Raw genomic sequence first — 20,026 nt, 5'->3', positions numbered from 1 at the left:
GGAACTAGAAATAGAAGAACAAACTAAGTTGGGGAGAGGGGATGTAAAAAAAAGAAGAAGAAAACTAAATAGCAGAAGAAAGGAAATAAAGATTAGAGCAGAAATTAAATAGAGAATAGAAAAAAAATAATGAAACTAAGAGTTAGCTTTTTGAAAAGATCAACAAAGTTAACAAACCCTTAGCTAGGCTAAGAAAGAGACAAGACTCAAATAATGAAAATCATAAACGAAAGAGGAGACATTATATTGACGCCACAGAAATAAAAAGGTTCCTAAGAGACTACTATGAACAACTGTATGCCAACAAATTAGGTACCCTAGAAGAAATAGATAAATTTCTACAAACATATAGCTAATGAAGGCTGACTCAAGAAGACATAAAAAATCTGAACACATCTATAATTAGTAAGGAGATTGAATCAGTAATCAAAAACCTCCCAACAAAGAGAAGTCCAGGACCAGGTGGCTTTGCTACAGAATTCTATCAAACATTTAAAGAAGAATTAACAGCAATCCTTCTTGAACTTTATGAAAACATAAAAAGGGAAAAACTTCCAAACTCATACAAATGAGGTCAGCATGACATCGACACCAAAATTAGACAAAGATACTAAAAACTATAGAACAATATCTCTTTGATGAATATTCACGCATAAATTCTTAACAAAATACTAGCAAACCAACTTCGATAACACATTAAAGGACTACAGATCATGCCTAAGTGATCAATGTAAAACACCACATCAACAGAATGAAGAAAGCCCACAGGATCATTTCAATTGACAAAGAAAAAGCATCTGACAAAATTAAACACCCTTTCATGATAAAAACACTCAACAAACTAGGAATAGAAGGAAATTATCTCAACACAATGAAAGCCTTATATGAAAAACCCACAGCTACCATCACATTAAATGGTGAAAAACTAAAAGCTTTCCTTCTAAGATCAGGAACAAAGCAGAGATGATCATTCATATCACTTCTATTCAACATAGTACTGGAAGTCCTAGCCAGAGCAATCAGGCAAGAGTAAGAATTAAAAGGAATCCAAATAGGAAAGAAAGAAGAAAAATTATTTCTGTTCACAAATGACAATCTTGTATGTAGAAAATAAAGATTCCACATAAAAAAAAACCTAACAAGTAAATTCAGCAAAGTGCAGGCTACAAAATCAACACACTCACAAATCTGTTGCATTTCTAAATACTAACAATTTATTGTTACACTAACACTAATAATCCAAAAAGAAAATTAAGAAAGCAATTTCATTTATAATAGCATCAAAAAGAATAAAATTCTTAGGAATAAATTTAACCAAGGTGGCGGAAGACTCATACACTGAAAAAAACCATGAAACATCAAGGAAAGAAATTAAAGACACAAATAAATAGAAAGATATCCTGTGTTCATGAACTAGAAGGCTTAATACGGTTTAGAATGTCACACTACAAAGTGATCTATAGGTTTAATGCAATCCTTACCTATATTGAAAATAGAAAAACAACAGAAAAAGTGAATGAACAAAACCAAAAGCTGGTCCTTTGGAAGAAAAAAATGCCATACAGTTGGTCAATCTCTAGGCTAAGAAAAAAAAAAAAACACACACACAAATTGTCAATATCAGAAATAAAAGAAGGTTCACCCTTACATTAAAAGGACAATAAAGGAATACTTTGAACAATTCTATGCCCACAAATTTGATAACTTAGATAAAATGGACCAACTTCTTAAAAATCACAAACCACCAAAATTCAAAAAGAAGAAAGAGGTAACCTGAAAAGCCCTATATCTATTATAGAAATTAAATAAATAATTAATCACCTTCTAGGGGATGATCCAAGATGGCCGAATAGGAACAGCTCAGGAGTGCAGTTCCCAGCAAGAACGCAGAGGGTGAGTGATCACCTCATTTCCAAACGAGCTTTCACTGCCCACAGACCAGGAGATTCCCAGGCAGAAAAGTGCCACGAGTCTCCAGCATGGCTGTTTCAGCCAGCACAGTGGGTCTCCGCACAAAAACTCACACAAATCTGGGCGCCATTTCAACTGGCAGCTGGAATGCCTGGGAGACAGGGTCACCCATTCAACTGAAAAAAAGGGGGCTGAAACAGGGAGCCAGGTGATATGGCTTGGGGGTGGGGGGTCCCACCCCTAAAAAGACTAGCAATTTGAAACACTCTGGATTGAGAATTTCACAGCAAGCAGAGCTGGACAAGGGACGGTCCAGCTCTGCAGGGGGAAGGGCATCTGCCATTACTGAGGCAGTCCGCCATTACAAAGGCAGTTCTAACTATACCTCTAAAAACAAAACCACAAGGAAGTTAACACAGCAGCTGGGCAGAGCCAACGGGAGCTCAGCAATGCTTCTGCTGGCAGAATGTGACTAGCTACCTCCTTGCTGGACAGGGCATCTCTGAAAAAAGGCAGCAGCAGGTCAGGAACTTATAAATAAAGCCCCACCTTCCCAGGACAGAGCACCAGGGAAAAAAGGTGATTGAGTTCTGCTGCAGCAGACTTAAAGGTACCTGCCCAGCAGCTCCGAACTGAACAACAGAGCTCACAGCTCAGCACCTGAGCTCCTATAAGGGACAGACTGTTTCCGTAAGCAGCTCCCCGACCTCTGTATATTCATAGAGACACATCATAAAGGAGAGCTTAGGCTGACAACTGGTGGGTACCCTTATGGGACAAAGATAAAAGAAGAAGAAACCCGCAGCAACCCTTACTTCATCATCAACAAAAAGGATGTTGACTCAGAGACCCCACCTGAAAGTCACCAAATACAAAGACCACAGGTAGATAAATCCACAAAGATGGGAGAAACCAGCACAAAAAGGATGACAACACCGAAAACCAGACCTCACCTCCTCCAAAGGATCACAACGCCTCACCAGCAAGGGAACAAGGCGGGATGGACAATGAGTCTGATGAATTGACAGAAACAGGCTTCAGAAGGTGGGAAATAACAAACTTCTCCGAGCTAAAAGAACATGTTCTAACCCAAAGCAAAGAAACTAAGAACCTTGAAAAAAGGTTTGAGGAAATGCTAACAAAAATAAACAGCTTAGAGAAGAATAAAAACGACTTGATTGAGCTGAAAAACACAACATGAGAGCTTCGTGAAGCATACAAAAGTTTTAATAGCTGAATCAACCAAGCAGAAGAAAGGTTATCAGAGATTGAAGACTGACTCAATGAAACAAATGAGAACGAAACATTAGAGAAAAAGAAATGATCCCCTGTAAAAGGGGCAAAAAGAAAAAAATCATAAAAAGCATTTAAAAATAAAATAAAAAAAAAGAAATGAACAAAGCCTCCAAAAATATGGGATTATGTGAAAAGACCTAATCTACGTTTGATAGGTGTACTTGAATGTGATGGAAAGAATGAATTCAAGCTGGAAAACACTCTTCAGGATATTATCCAGGAGAACTTCCCCAACCTAGCAAGGCAGGCCAATATTCAAGTCCAGGAAATATAGAGAACACCACAAAGATATTCCTCAAGAAGAGCAACCTCAAGGCACATAATCGTCAGATTCACCAGGGTTGAAATGAAGGAAAAAAGGCTAAGGGCAGCCAGGGAGAAAAGTCAGGTTACCCACAAAGGGAAGCCCATCAGACTCACAGTGGATCTCTCCACAGACACCCTACAAGCCAAAAGAAAGTGGGGGCCAATATTTAACATCCTTAAAGAAAAGAACTTTCAACCTAGAATTTCATATCCAGTCAAACTAAGCTTCAAAAGCAAACGAGAAATAAAATCCTTTATGAACAAGCAATTGCTCAGAGATTTCATCAACACCAGGCCTGCCTTACAAGAGCTCCGGAAAGAAGCACTAAACAGAAAGGAACAACCAGTACCAGCCACTCCAAAAACATACCAAATGGTAAAGACCACTGACACAATGAAAAAATTGCATCAACTAATGAGCAAAACAACCAGCTAGCATCAAAATGGCAGGATCAAATGCACACATAACAATGTTAACCTTAAATGTAAATGGGCTAAATGTCCCAATCCAAAGACACAGACTGGCAAATTGGATAAAAAGTCAAAACCCATCGGTGTGCTGTATCCAGGAAACCCATCTCACTTGCAAGGATACACACAGGCTCAAAATGAAGGGATGGAGGAAAATTTATTTTATTAAGCAAATGGAGAGGAAAAAAATAAATAAATAAAATAAAGCAGGAGATGCAATCCTAGTCTCTGATAAAACAGACTTTAAACCAACAAAGATCAAGAGACAAAGAAGGGCATTACATAATGGTAAAACGATCAATGCAACAAGAAGAGCTAACAATCCTACCTATATATGCACCCAATACAGGAGCACCCAGATACATAAAGCAAGTTCTTAACAACCTACAAAGAGACTTAGACTCCCACACAGTAACAGTGGGAGACTTTAACACTCCACTGTCAATATCAGAAAATCCATGAGACAGAAAATTAACAAGTATATCCAGGACTTGAACTCAGATCTAGACCAAGCAAACCTAATAGACATTTACAGAACTCTCCACTCCAAATCCACAGAATATAAACGCCTACACTAAAATTGACCACATAATTGGAAGCAAATAACTCCTCAGCAAATGCAAAAGAACGGAAATCATAACAAATGATGGGGTCTTCTAAATATACAATTATAAAGCAAGTTCTTAATGACCTACAGAGACTTAGACTCCCACAAAATAATAGTGGGAGACTTTAACACTCCACTGTAATATTAGACAGATCAATGAGATAGAAAACTAACAAGGATATCCAGGATTTGAACTCAGATCTGGACCAAGCAGATTTAATAGACATCCACAGAACTCTACACCCCAAATCCCCAGAATATACATTGTTCTCAGCACCACATCACACTTACTCTAAAATTGACCACATAACTGAAAATAAATCACTCGTCAGCAAATGCAAAAGAACGGAAATCGTAACAGTCTCTCAGACCACAGTGAAATCAAATTAGAACTCAGGATTAATAAACTCACTCAGAACTGCACAACTTAATGGAAACTGAACACCTGGCTCTTGAATGTTGACTGGATAAACAATGAAATGAAGGCAGAAATAAAAGATGTTCTTCAAAACCAATGAGACACAACGTATCAGAATCTCTGGGACACATTAAAGCAGTGTCTAGAGGAAAATTTATAGCAATAAATGCCCACATGAGAAGCAAGGAAAGACCTAAAATCAACACCCTATCATCAAAATTGAAAGAGCTAGAGGAGCAAGATCAAAAAACTCAAAAGCTAGCAGAAGACAAGAAATAACTAAGATCAGAGCTGAACTGAAGGAGATAGAGACATAAAAAAACCCTTCAAAAAAAATCAGTAAATCCAGGAGCTTGTTGTTTGAAAAGATCAACAAAATAAACATACTGCTGCCCAGATTAATAAAAAAGGGAGAATAATCAAATAGATGCAATAAAAAACGATAAAGGGGATATCACCACAGATTCCATAGAAATACAAACTAAAATTAGAGATTACTACAAACAGCTCTATGCACATAAACCAGTAAACCTGGAAGAAATGGATAAATTCCTGGACACTTGCACCCTCCCAAGCCTAAACCAGGAAGAAGATGAAAGCTTCAGCAGACCAATAACAAGGGCTGAAGTTGAGGCAGCAATTAATAGCCTATAACCAAAAAAAGCCCATGTCCAGATGGGTTCACAGCCGAATTCTACCAGACATACAAAGAGGAGCTGGTACCATTCCTTCTGAAACTACTCCAAACAATCCAAAAACAGGGAATCCTTCTCAAATCATTTTATGAGACCAACATCATCCTGATACCAAAACCCAGCAGAGACTCAACAAAAAAAGAAATCTTCAGGCCAATATCTATGATGAACATCAATGCAAAAATCTGCAATAAAATACTGGCAAGCCAATTGCAACAGCACATCAAAAAGCTTATCCATCATGATCGAGTAGGCTTCATCCCGGAGATGCAAGGCTGGTTCAACATACGCAAGTCTATAAATGTAATCCACCACATAAACAGAACCAAAGACAAAAACCACGTGATTATCTCAATAGACGCAGAGAAGGCCTTTGACAAAACTCAACAGCCCTTTATGATAAAAACTCTCATCTCAAAATAATAAAAGCTATTTACAACAAACCCACAGCCAATATCATACTGAATGGACAGAAACTGGAAGCATTCCCTTTGAAATCTGGCACTAGACAAGGATGCCCTCTCTCACTACTCCTATTCAATATAGTATTGGAAGTTCTAGCCAGAGCAATCAGGCAAGAAAAAGAAATAAATCGTATTTAATTGGGAAAGGAGGAAGTCAAATTGTCTCTATTTGCAGATGACATGATTGTATATTTAGAAGACCCCATTGTCTTAGCCCAAAATCTCCTGAAACTGATAAGCAACTTCAGCAAAGTCTCAGAATACAAAATCAATGTGCAGAAATCACAAGCATTCCTATCCAACAATAACAGACTTAAAGAGAGCCAAACCAAGAATGAACTGAGATTCACAATTGCTACAAAGAGAATAAAATACCTAGGAATACAACTAACAAAGGATGTAAAGGGCCTCTTCAAGGAGAACTAGAAACCACAGCTCAAGGAAATAAGCGAGGACACAAACAGATGGAGAAACATTCCATGCTCATGGTTAGGAAGAATCAATATTGGCCATACTGTCCAAAGTAATTTATAGATTCAACGCTATCACCATCAAGCTACCTATGACCCTCTTCACAGAACTGGAAAAAACCACCTTAAACTTCATATGGAACCAAAAGAGAGCCCACATAGCCAAGACAATTCTAAGCAAAAAGAACAAAGCCGGAGGCATCACGCTACCTGACTGCAAACTATACTGCAAAGTTACAGTAATCAAAATAGCATGGTACTGGTACCAAAACAGAGGTATAGACCAACAGAACAGAACAGAGGCCTCGGAGGGAATGCCACACATCTATAACCATCTGATCTTTGACAAACCTGACAAAAACAAGCAATGGGGAAAGGATTCCCTGTTTAATAAATGGTGATGGGAAAACTGGCTAGCCATGTGCAGAAAGCAGGAACTGGACTCCTTCCTGACACCTTACACTAAAATTAACTCCAGATGGATTAAAGACTGAAACATAAGACCTAACACCATAAAAACTCTAGAAGAAAACCTAGGCAAAACTATTCAGGACATAGGCGTAGGCAAGGACTTCATGACTAAAATACCAAAAGTATTGGCAACAAAAGCCAAAATAGACAAATGGGATCTAATTAAACTCCAGGGCTTCTTCACAGCAAAAGAAACAATCATTAGAGTGAACCGGCAACCAACAGAATGGGAAAAAATTTTTGCAATCTACCCATCTGACAAAGGGCTAATATCCAGAATCTACAAAGAACTAAACAGATTTACAAGAAAACAAATAAACCCCATTCAAAAGAGGGCAAAGGATATGAATGAACACTTTTCAAAAGAAGATGTATATGAAGCCAACAAACATATAAAAAATTTTCATCATCACTGGTTATTAGAGAAATGCAAATCAAAACCACATTGAGATACCATCTAACACCAGTTAGAATGGCAATCATTAAAAAATCTGGAGACAATAGATTCTGGAGAGGATGTGGAGAAATAGGAACAGTTACACTGTTGGTGGTAATGTAAATTAGTTCAATCATTGCGGAAGACACTGTGGCGCTTCCTCAAGGACCTAGAAACAGAAATTCCATTTGACCCAGCAATTACATTACTGGGTATATATCCAAAGGATTATAAATCATTCTATTATAAAGATACACGCACAGGTATGTTCACTGCGGCACTGTTTATAATAGCAAAGACCTGGAACCAACCCAAACGCCCATTTATGATAGACTGGACAAGGAAAATGTGGCACATATACACCATGGAATACTATGCAACCATAAAAAATGATGAGTTTGTGTCCCTTGTAGGGACATGGATGAATCTGGAAACCACCATTCTCAGCAAGCTGACACAAGAACAGAAAATCAAACACTGCATGTTCTCACTCATAAGCGGGTGTTGAACAATAAGAACACATGGACACAGGGAGTGGAACATCACACACTGGGGTCTGTTGTGGGGGACTAGGGGAGGGACAGCAGAGGGTAGGCAGTTGGGGAGGCATAACATGGGGAGAAATGCCAGATATAGGTGACAGGATGGAGGCAGCAAACCACATTGCCATGTATGTACCTATGCAACAATCCTGTATGTTCTGCACATGTACCCCAGAACCTAAAGTGCAATTTTACATATATATATATATATAAAATCACTTTCTACAAAAGAAAGCACCAGGCCCAGATAATTTCCCTGGTGAATTCTACCAAACATTTAAGAAAGAAACAATACCAATTTTCCACCATCTCTTCCAAAATTAAAGGCAGAGGGAACATTCCCTAACTCATTACATGAGCCCAATATCACCAAAACCAGATAAAGACACCATGAGAAAGGAAAACTACAATGCCTCTCACAAACACAGATGCAAAATCCTCTGCAAAATATTAGCAAGTCAAATCAACAATGTATAAAAAGATACACCATAACAAGGCAGGATTTATTCCACGTATGCAAAGATAGCTCAACATTTGAAAATCAATCTATGTAATTCAGGCTGAAGAAGAAAAATACATGATGATATCAACTGACACAGAAAAAAAAAATCTGAAAAAATGCAATACCCATTCATGATAAAAGATTTCAACAAAATAGGAAAGGAACACAAAAAAACTGAAAGTCAACATCACACTCAATGGTAAGAAATTGAAAGCTTTTCTCTGAAGACTGGGAACAAGGTAAGGATGTTCTCCCTTACCACTCTACTCAATATTTCATTGTAAGTCCCACCTAGCGCAGCGAGACAAGAAAAGAAAAAGACATGCGGATGGGAAAGGAAGAATGCTATCTTTATTTGCAGATGAAATGACTGTGTACGTAAAAACACAGGCAAGCGTCCAGGTTTAGCTCTTGAGCCATAGTTTGCCAACTCTTGCTAGAATGCCATGTTTTTATACTAAGTTACAATGTACTCATTACATTATTCATTACATGGCAATCCCTACTCAACTGTCTGCCCTGAATGAAACAGATAATTTTAAAAGGTAAAAGGTGGTGGTGATAATGAGAAGAATGGCCTCTGTCTAAAAACAGATTTATGAAAGTAAAACTCTATTTTTAAATATTGCCTTAAAATCCCTATATTTAATGACTCTGTAATACTTGAGTTACTTATCAGTCTTCACATTAGTAGTTTATTATTTACACCATGCCCAAGACATTTTATCTACAGTCCTTCCCTCAATAAAACAGAATATATGTGAAAAAAAAAATGGTCTGAAAAAACGTTAAAATCACTGACACAGGGGCAAGATCCTACCCCAGAGATGATCCAGTTCTGTGGTTTTCAAATGATAATCCACGGAAATGTATAATTTTTGAAGATGTCTTGAGGACTATTACAGGACAGGGGAGAAAGACTGGGGTTTTTGGCATTTTCTGCTTTAGAAAGATCAGATCCATTATTAATTGTCTCATAAAGTGTTCCATGACCAAACTTTTAAAAATCTATGATTCTAATCCAACATTTTGCTTTTCTCAGAGGCTTGCTGCAACCTTAAAAGCAGAGGTGGTAACAGAATCGTGGTTTCTTGACTATTAGGCATCCTTTCTATACCATCCAGCTTGCTTAGACACTTACAGTATGGTCTCCCAAAAATTAATGTTCCAACTTGTAAACAGTTTCTCCTGAAGTTTAATTATAATCATATATATGTATATAAACACACACACACACACACACATATATATATATATATATATATATATATGCACCAAAAAAAAACCCTCTATTTGAGAAGTCTTAACTTTAAAAAATTAAGTTTCTTTTAAAGAGAACTTTGTCACAACAGTTACAGAATTATACAGCAAGTCAGAGATTATTCTCACTTTCAACTAAAAAATGCAGACTATAAAAGGTACCTTTTCAAGTCCAGATTTTGAGATCTTTTCAGTCCCACTATTGGTTTCAAGGCAGATTCCTTCATCAACACCATCATCATTGGAGAAATCATTACTCATCTGATCACTGTGACAACTACCTTCATTTTCTGCACCACTGTCAGTGCAACTTTCAGTTTGAGGAGATTTCTTAATAAGACATAATTATTTTAGTTATAAACCAAATACAGAGCAAATATGTTCAACAAAAATTTGTACCTATATAGTGCTAACATTTTCACACAATTTAACATATTAGTAAAAATATTTTACTTTAAGCAAATTTATTTTCTCTTAAAAAGTGAGACCTTAAGTAAAATTAAACAGGCAAAATGTATTTTAAAAGCTTTTCTATTATGTCCTTAAAATTTAAACACAACAAATTGGTGATTCAGAATTCTATTAAATTTCATTTATGTGTACTGTTACAACATAACAGTTGAAACTATGCTGAAAAATTATTGTTTCTTTTAGCAAAATCCACAAAATCAGAGAAGCTGGGCTTCAAAAGGAGCTTTTGATGTTCTCAAATTATAAAAGAATATCATCTCTTTTCTTGAACAAAAAGTTCAACACTAGCGACACATAGCTATAAAAAAAAAAAAAGTTCAACTCAGTTTATCAGTGATATAATTATCAGGTATTATAATTAGAAAGAAAAATAAGACATAGCATTTATCCTTAAGAATTTTATGGTCTTTTCACAGGAAGTAGAAATAGTTATAGCACATTATACTCTTCCACTTTATGGTTTTTAAACCACATTCACACAAATGTAATTTGAAGAATTCTCTTTGTTAAAAAACCCCAAACAATCTTTTCCCCTCTTTTTAACGTTTTATATACATCCCTAAAAATGTTATTTAAATAATTTGAGAATTTTCTATTTTTGAAATGTGTAAGGCTTTGCACAGAAGTTCCTGAGTGCAAAGACGCAATATACAATCAGCACAAAGTTTTCGCCAGGATATCTGCAGTAGGTACTACATCTAGTATACAGTTTTCATCTCTCAAGAAGGTTAGGTTCAAGGAAAAATGGAGGTGAAATCCAGCTATAGAACTAAGTCCAAAGAGATACTATAATTCCTGAAACTCCTTTAGCTGAGCCAAAACATTTCTTGTCCCAAGAACTAGACCTAGAACTCTCTATAAAGTTTCTACTAAGCTTCATATATAGGTTTTCTTTCTTTGGAAAAGATTTCCCTTTAAAAGAAATATATTAGGCATATTCAGAAGACCAATCTAATACTGATCTCTGAGTAGAAATCCTACAAAGATTATGCCTCCTTTGAAAGTCTGGCACACTTTGGGTAGATTTCCTAGCTTAAGCAGAAGTGTCTTAGACATTACTTTAAACTTTTCAAAATGTAATCTGATCATGGTTACCATTCAATGAGCAGCTACTTCATCTAAGGCATCTGGAAATGAGGCTCAAAAGGTTTCATGACTTATCCAAGGTCAAGAGGCTAGCAAGCAGTAGGGCAAGAATTTGAACTCACATCTAGCTAGGCCTAAAACATGTGCTCTTCTATACCACACTGCCTCACAGTACTTACTAGTACTAAATAAAACTTGATGAATGTTTATTTTTGAACTCCTGAGAAAAGGCATCTTTATAACTATAGAAAACAGTTCCAATAAAAAAAAAAAAGCTTCAAGGTAATTCTGAGACTAATATTTATCACTTTGAAATAATTAGCCTAAGTGATTATAAATATTCCACATAATAAAATCAGAAGAGTTTCCGTAATAATAGAGTGGAATATTGTAAACCTTTCATTGAAAAAGGATAGAGGAACCAGGGAATTCTGGCAGGCCAATGAGTGGAAAGAAATTGATAAGCATTACATGTGTCATTCAATATCCCATGCTTAAATAAAGTTTCAAATTTAAAAAATTAAAAAACAGACAAAACAGTAAATAAATATAAAATAAGTAAATACAAGAATTTAAGCCCATGCTACTCAGTTGGTTCATTCATTCCATCATAGGCATTTGTCTGCATTTGTTATGGATCAGAAACATGAGTATGGCTTACCTGCAGACTAGTTTCAGTACCAACACAATTATAGAACATAAGATTATGATTCAACTTTAAGAAATAATTCCAAAGCTGAGTTTTCTTATTGTCTTTTCAAAGAGTACCATAAATTACTCTGATCAAGCAAGAATATTTAAAATATAATTTATGCAGTCAGGAAAAGCTTATATAAAGTTAAGTCATTTTATTGAATACCACATTAGAAAGTAAGAAGAAGTTTCTACCAAGATAACAGTCTAAATAACATCACTGTTGTTACCAAACAGCTCTTTCAAAAACATGACTGACTAATGTGGATTAATGGAAACCACTTTATACTAACAAATATTTACCTCATCTTCAACATCAATAAATGTACTCATATCTAGTTCCTCAGGAAATGTCATTCGATCATTCAGTTTAATCCTATGCATGGTCGTGTAATCAAAATCAAATCTTTTGAGCTGTAAGGTCAGCAGATAAGGGAAATGCAAAAACCGAAGGCCCTAAAAAACAAAAAACAAAAAGGAGGAGACCCTATTGAATATGGAATATTACCTCAGAGTCCTAAGTATTAATCTCTACATGGCATTTACCTTCCGTGCATCACATTTCTTCTTACAACGTTCACAAAAGTATTGATTTGGGCCATCCAGAATCTCTGGCTGAATAAATGCATGCAATGCTTCTTCCTAGTTAGAAAAAAAAAATTACTTAAAATATTATATTAATGACAAAATCCTGAATAAAAAAAAGACTACAATTACCAAAACAGTTATAAGTAGAATGGTTAGAAATTTAGGAACTCAAAAGTACCAAGGAAAATTATCAACAGTTAAATAATATTATCACTACAAAGATTAGGCAAAAAAAAAAAAGAAAAAAAAATTTCATTCTATACAAGATTTGCCTTAGTATTGCAGTATCACAGTCACTTTGACATGATTTTCACTGACTTTACATGGCAGTTTTTAGCTAAATAATCTTAAAAAAAAATCCTCAGTCCTTAAATAAAAAGTAATTCAATACTTCTAAGAAAAACAGTTGCATGTATCACTTCGATCTTGTTATATAAGGAGGCATTTTAAAACTATACAGTAAACATCAATGCTCTCTAAAGAATTCACACTTTTCATACACTTAAAAATCATGTAAGCATCCTTAATCACCATAGTTAGGATCAGCCAGTAATCTACCACTGCACTAGTTATAAAGATTGAAAAACACTGTGCAACCTTCTCAGTGTGTGTGAGATACCTGCTCCTCCATTTGAAAATGTATAATGAGGCTCCTGGATTGTTAAATTAGTAAAACCATGTGGTTCTCTTTTCTCCATACAGCATTACAACAGAAGTAAGAAACTTCGTATAAATACTGCTGAAGAATCAGTGGGTATAAAGTTAATTTTTATTTTAATAATTGGTTTTTCACAATTAAAAAATTCATTAATATAACATCTAAGATTGGATGCATAATCTCAAATTTCATCTGATGTTCTCTCTTTTCTTCACACATGGGCTAGGCAGAACTACTTATATTAGTTTATATTACATATAAACTAAAAGAAATGAAATTATTAAGACAAAGTATCTTCAAATATTTTTCTTTTGATATAGAACAAGCTGTTCCTTGAAAGATAAAGGAACTTAATGGTTGTAGTTGCAAAATAGCTGGCAAGGCTTAGAAAACTACTGTCTACATATTGTTTGATACAGATCACTTTGGAACAAGATAAAAATAAGAAAAGACATTGATATTTAAAGGTGTCTAAAACCATCTGATCCTCCATTTTGTTCTCAGAACACAAGGAAATGAGTGGGGAAGAAACCAAACAGCTGGGTTTTCTTCCCCACATGACCATGCATTTTATTGGTGGTCAAAGGACACATTTAGAAAATGTTTTTTTCCTATCAAGTATATTTTAAGAAAAAAAAAAAAAAAAAAAAAAAAAAAAAGGAAAGTTCTATAAAAACGTAACAGAAAAACAAGCTTTAAAAGAAATAATATCTATAGTTTAATATAGACTGATATTCAATGGCAGGCTTTCCAAAGGGTGGTAATTTGAACTGGTAAAACACTCAATATTCAAAGGAGGAGGGGAGAGGGAGAGTGAGACAATTATGAAACTAAAATTCTACTTTGGTGCATGTGTATTGGTCTCTGGCTTATAGTTCAAACCAAGAGATCTTAAAAAAAATTTTTTTTTTAAGCTTGGAGAAAAGTTTAAAGAACAGAGAACTCGCAAATACTTTACTCAAATTCATCAACTTTTAAGCATTTTTGCTAACTTTGCTTTATCTCCCCCAACCCAACATTGTTTCTTTGTTTTAGCCATTTGAGAGTAGGTTCACACCTCATGCTTTGCCTCATAACTCATAACTTCAATATGACTTTTTAAGAATAAGGATATTCTTACATAAACAGTAATCAAATTCTGGAAAATTTAATATTGCTAAAGTAATTTAATCATCCATATTCCAATTCTGTCAATCACCCTAATAATATATTTCTCTCCATCCAGTACAGAATCTAACCCAAGGCCACAGATTTAGTTTGGTCTTTTGAGATTCCTTTCATCTGGTGGCATTCCAGAGTTTGTCTTTCTTTTATAACATTGGTATTTTTTGAAGAACAGAGGTCACTTATTTTACAAAACGTTCTGCAATTTGGGTTTGTCAGCTATTCTTCATTATTAGATTTTACACATTCCTTGCTAGGCTACTATAAGATCTGCCCTTCTAAGGGTATCATAGTCACAGGCCATGATCTACCTAACTTTCTCTTTGGTGATATTAATTTTAATTATCTGGTGAAGGTACTGTCCAGTCTTTCTACTATATAGTTATTATTTTTACCCTCATGGCTAATGAGGAATCTGTAAGGGTAAGGAGAATCTGTAAGGAGATCATGCAAAACTCCTGAGCCTTACCAAATCTTCCACCCTTGATTTTAGCATCCATTCACAGATTCCTGTCTAAACCAAATTTTAACATTTGCTTTCTGAATCAACTTGAAAATCTTTTTAATAGGCAATTTAAACCCCTCATATTTGACATGACTGATATGCTTGGTTCTACCTCAGTCACTACTGTGTAATTACTGCGTATATTAGGTAATATTTACTGTGTTCCTTTCTCTACATGCTTTGTTATTTTTTACATTTTTTTTGGTATGTAGCAAGGTTTATAATTTTATTCTAGTTACTTTTGCATTTATAGTGTTTTTACACCCCTTTAATTTCCACCTATCCCCTGTTCCTACATTTATTTTTTCTTAAGCTTTTTGTGTCTGGTTTGTCAGTTTTAAATGGTCTCCTTTATTCCCCACCCACACAACAGCCTGTGATCTTACTCGGCTTTCTGTTTCTCTCTCCCTTCTCCTCCTTTTGAAAAGTGGTATTATTTGTACTTTGTCTAACATGTAACATTTCATACTGTTCTTCTACCCATGTTCCCACCTTTGTATTTAGTCCTTAATTTAATATAGCAAATGCTCACAGTTCTTTTACTGAAGCTGCCCCAATAATCTCTTGGTTGGGTTAAGCTAATCCTCTAATGAACTCCTCAAGGGCTCATAGATACAATATCCAATGAGTTCTTGAATATTCAAACTTGCCTTTTTATAGGTGTCATAATTAAGAAAAACTTGGCTGGCTATCAAATTCTTGGCTGGTACTTTCTTGAATTTCTGGAAATTGCTACTCCGTTGGCATGATTTGCACGTTGTTCTTCTGAAATGTGTTGCCCGTCCAATTCATCTTTTTTTTTTTTTTTTTTTTTTTTTTTTTTTAGATGAGGTCTTGCTCTGTCACCTAGACTGGAGTGCAGTGCCGTGGTGGCTCACTGCAGCTTTGACCTCCCTAGCTCAAGCCATCCTCTTACCTCAGCCTTCTGAATAGCTAGGACTACTGCACATGCCACCACAACTGGTAATTGTTTTTTTAATTTTACAGAGACATGGTCTCAGTATGTTGCCCAAATTGGTCTCAAAGTCCTGGGTTCAAGGGATCCTCCTGCCTCAACCTCTCAAAGTGCTAAAATTACAGGCATGAGCCACTGCGCCCAGCCTCAATTCAACTTATTTATTTATTACATTTTTAGAGACACAGTCTTGCTTCGTTGCCCAGACTGGAGTGCAATGGTGCAGTCTTGGCTCACTGCAGCCCCCGCCTCCTGGGTTCAAGCGATTCTTCTGCCTCAGCCCTCCAACTGGGACTACAGGTGCATGCCACCATGCCTGGCTAATTTTTGTATTTTTAGTAGAGACAGGTTGTTGGTCAGGCTGGTCTCAAACTCCTGAGCTCATGATCCGCCTGCCTCAGCCTCTGAAGTGCTGGAATTACAGGTGTGAGCCACCGTGCCCAGCCTCAATTCATCTTTAGTATTTTACTAAAACACATCTCAGAGTTTATCATTTCAGGTCCTTCAAAAGGTAGGTTTAACATTTCCCTTATTCCCAGAAAGTTTATCTAAATTATAATTTATCTATTAATTCTTTTCCACTGTTTTATTTTTCTTCTTCACAGACTCCAGTTATGTTGGACATCCTTTGCTGGTCTTCTCTTTCTATATATTCATTTTCCAAGATCCTTTTTATTTTTACAAAAAATCTCATTTCCATGTAATGTCCTTCATTAGATTTTCATTCTTTCTATTTTCTCTTGAGCATTTGGTAATTTATCCTTCACTTCCAAGAGTATCTTTGTCTTTTTCTTCGTTTCTTTCCTGAATTTGATGAACTCCCATTTGATTTCTTCCAGTGTTTTTTTTTTTTTTTTTTTTGAGACGGGGTTTCGCTTTTGTTGCCCAGGCTGGAGTGCAATGGCGCAATCTTGGCTCACCGCAACCTCCACCTCCTGGGTTCAGGCAATTCTCCTGCCTCAGCCTCCTGAGTAGCTGGGATTACAGGCATGCGCCACCATGCCCAGCTGATTTTTTGTATTTTTAGTAGAGACGGGGTTTCACCATGTTGACCAGGATGGTCTCGATCTCTTGACCTTGTGATCCACCCACCTCGGCCTCCCAAAGTTCTGGGATTACAGGCGTGAGCCACCACGCCCGGCCCTGTTTTTGTTTTTTTAAATCTATTTCTTTACTTGAGTTTTTGGACACCAGGTTTTATTTTGCTCATCTGAGAATATTTAATTTAGTCAGAGTACCATGTTGATAATTTCAGTGACAACAGTTTCATATTCTAGATTTTACTGTCCCCCATATATTATGCAAAATGTAATTCTGCACATCTATTTATTTGTTTGTTTGTTTGAGACAGGATCTCACCATGTTGCCCAGGCTGGTCTGAAACTCCTGGGCTCAGGCAATCTTTCCACCTTGGCCTCCCAAAGCACTGGGATTACAGACGTGAGCCACCATGCCAAGCCTGGGCATCTGTTTACCTTATAATTTTCAGAATTCAGGATAGAACATAAAGAAATCTTACATCCTTAGTTCTCCAACCAAAAATAATATTGGTTATCTCAATTTTTGAGCTAACAGGCACAATGCAACCGAAAGGTAAAGAATGGTATTGCCTATAAATCCTTTTTTAAACCATTGATATGTATATATGAATTCTTACTCTATTAATTAAAAACTGTTTAATTTTGAATAGAGAAATGAGTGTTAAAATACAATACTTCAATTTTTATATAAACATAAAAAGAAAGTGGATCCACCAGTGAGAACCATTTCCTGATTTTGATGTACTAAGCAATTCTGGTGCTACTGATATATAGCAACATATTTTCCTTAAAAATATATTCAACTATCTTTCCCAAAATATATACTTTAATATTACTACTTTTTTAACTAGGAAAATAGTTATATACCTTTACCTAAGATGTCTACTTTTTTTTCATTGAAATTTTTAAGATAATTGGCCGGGCGCGGTGGCTCAAGCCTGTAATCCCAGCACTTTGGGAGGCCGAGGTGGGTGGATCACGAGGTCAAGAGATCGAGACCATCCTGGTCAACACAGTGAAACCCCATCTCTACTAAAAATACAAAAAATTAGCTGGGCATGGTGGCGCGTGCCTGTAATCCCAGCTACTCAGGAGGCTGAGGCAGGAGAATTGCCTGAACCTAGGAGGCGGAGGTTGCGGTGAGCCAAGGTCGCGCCATTGCACTCCAGCCTGGGTAACAAGAGCGAAACTCCGTCCCCCCCCAAAAAAAAAAAAAGAGATAATTGTAAATTCATGTGCAATTGTAAGAAGTAATATAGAGAGACCTCTTGTACACTCTCTCCAGTTTTCTCTTCTGGAAACATTTTATAGAACTATAGCATATCATAACCATGATATTGACATTCATATACCTAATTCAGATTTTCCCATCTTTAGTGAACTCATTTGTCTGTGAATGTGTCTATTAAGTTCTATACAATTTTATTACCTGTATAGGTTAATGTATCCGACATCTGTCAAAAGACTGAACAGTTTCTATGCAAGGATAACTCATGCCACCCTTTTATAACCACAACCACCTACTTGTCTCCTCTCTGCTCCCTCCAAATCCATAAGACCTGGTAATGATTAATCTGTCCCACAGTTCTAAAATGTTATCATATCAAAAATATGACACAAATGGAATCATAAAATATATAATAACCTTTTGGGACTGGCCTTTTCACTCAGAATAATTCCCTGGATATTCATTCAAGTTTTTGTGTTTATTAATAGTTTGTTCCTTTTTATTGCTGGGTACTATTTAATGGTTTGTATGAACCACAGTTTGTTAGTCCATTCACTTAATGAAGCAGATATAGGCTGATTCCAGTTACTGAATGTTAAAAATCAAGATGGAATAAATATTTGTGCACAGGTTTTCATGTGAACATAAATTTCTATTTTTCTGGGATAAATAACCAAGAGTGCAACTGCTGGAGTTTGTGGTAATTGTATGTGTCATTTTATAAGAAACTACCTATAACATTTCACATTTCCGCCAGCAGTGTATGAGTGATACAGTTTCTCTACAGTCACCACCTTTCCATGCTATCATTATTTGTAGCCATATGATAGGTATAGAATAATACATTCATCATGGTTTGAATTTGCATTTCCCTAACGGGCAGAAATGTTGAATATCTTTTCTGTATTTATTTGACATTTGTATATCCTCAACATAAACGTTGATAAAACGTTTATGTCTTTCGTCAATTGTCTAGATGGATTTTTCTAAGCTGATGTTTTGAGAGTCGTTTATATATCTAGATATGAGTCCTCTGTCAGACAGACAGCTTGCAAATATGTCTGTAGCTTCTCTTTATCATATGGGCTTTCATAGAGTAAATATTTTTAATTTTAATGTTTGTTAACTGTCCCTTTTGTAGACTGTCTTTTGATGCCAAATCTAAAAACTCTTTGCTTAGCCCAGATCTGGAAGATTTTCTTCTATGTTCTTTCTAAAAGTTATACAGTCTTACATTTTACATTTAAGTCTATGACCCATTTTGAGTTAATTTTTGTATAAAGTTATTTAAGTCAAGGTTCATTTTTGTGATATGGATGTCCAATTGTTCCCTCACCATTTGTTTGAAATACCATTTTTCCTCCATTGATTTGCTTTTGTGTCTCAGTCAATAATCAGCTAGGCCTACTTGTGCGGATCTATTTCTGGATTTTCTATTCTATTCCACTGATCTATTTGTTTATCCCCTTGCCAATATCACATAGTCTTGATTACTATAGCCATATAGTAAGTCTTTTTGGCTAAGTAGTATTCCATTCCAAATCACACAGACTGATAACTTGCACTTTACTTTTCATTTTGAAAACTCTTAGCTATTCTAGTTTCTTTGCCTTCCATATACATTTTGAAACAAGCTTGTATATGTCCTCATAAAATCTTGCTGGACTTTGATAGGAGCTGCATTAAGACTATGTAATTATCTTTACTATGTTGAATCTTCCAATCAATAAGTACAGTATGTCTCTCCATTTACTTAATATTCTTTGCCAAGTTTTTTGACACATGATAT

General features: G+C 35.8%; 1 protein-coding gene across 4 annotated transcripts in view; it reads right to left on the bottom strand.

Moving 5' to 3' along the window:
- USP47 (ubiquitin specific peptidase 47) overlaps nt 1-20,026 on the bottom strand; it is a 138,165-nt gene that overhangs the window by 34,591 nt on the left and 83,548 nt on the right. For all 4 annotated transcript variants that reach the window (XM_032240754.1, XM_032240755.1, XM_032240757.1 and 1 more), the window contains 3 exons: nt 12,646-12,741; nt 12,403-12,555; nt 10,012-10,179 (listed from right to left, as the gene is read on the bottom strand). In XM_032240754.1, coding sequence (XP_032096645.1) covers nt 10,012-10,179; nt 12,403-12,555; nt 12,646-12,741 — 417 coding nt within the window. The remainder of the gene's footprint in view (nt 1-10,011; nt 10,180-12,402; nt 12,556-12,645; nt 12,742-20,026) is intronic.

The sequence above is a fragment of the Sapajus apella genome, unplaced genomic scaffold, assembly GCF_009761245.1.
Source record: "Sapajus apella isolate SASKATOON/1434 unplaced genomic scaffold, GSC_monkey_1.0 scaffold47, whole genome shotgun sequence".
Lineage (NCBI taxonomy): Eukaryota > Metazoa > Chordata > Mammalia > Primates > Cebidae > Sapajus > Sapajus apella.
Note: the sequence above shows the minus strand (reverse complement) of the source record. Positions and strands in the feature narration are given on the sequence as shown.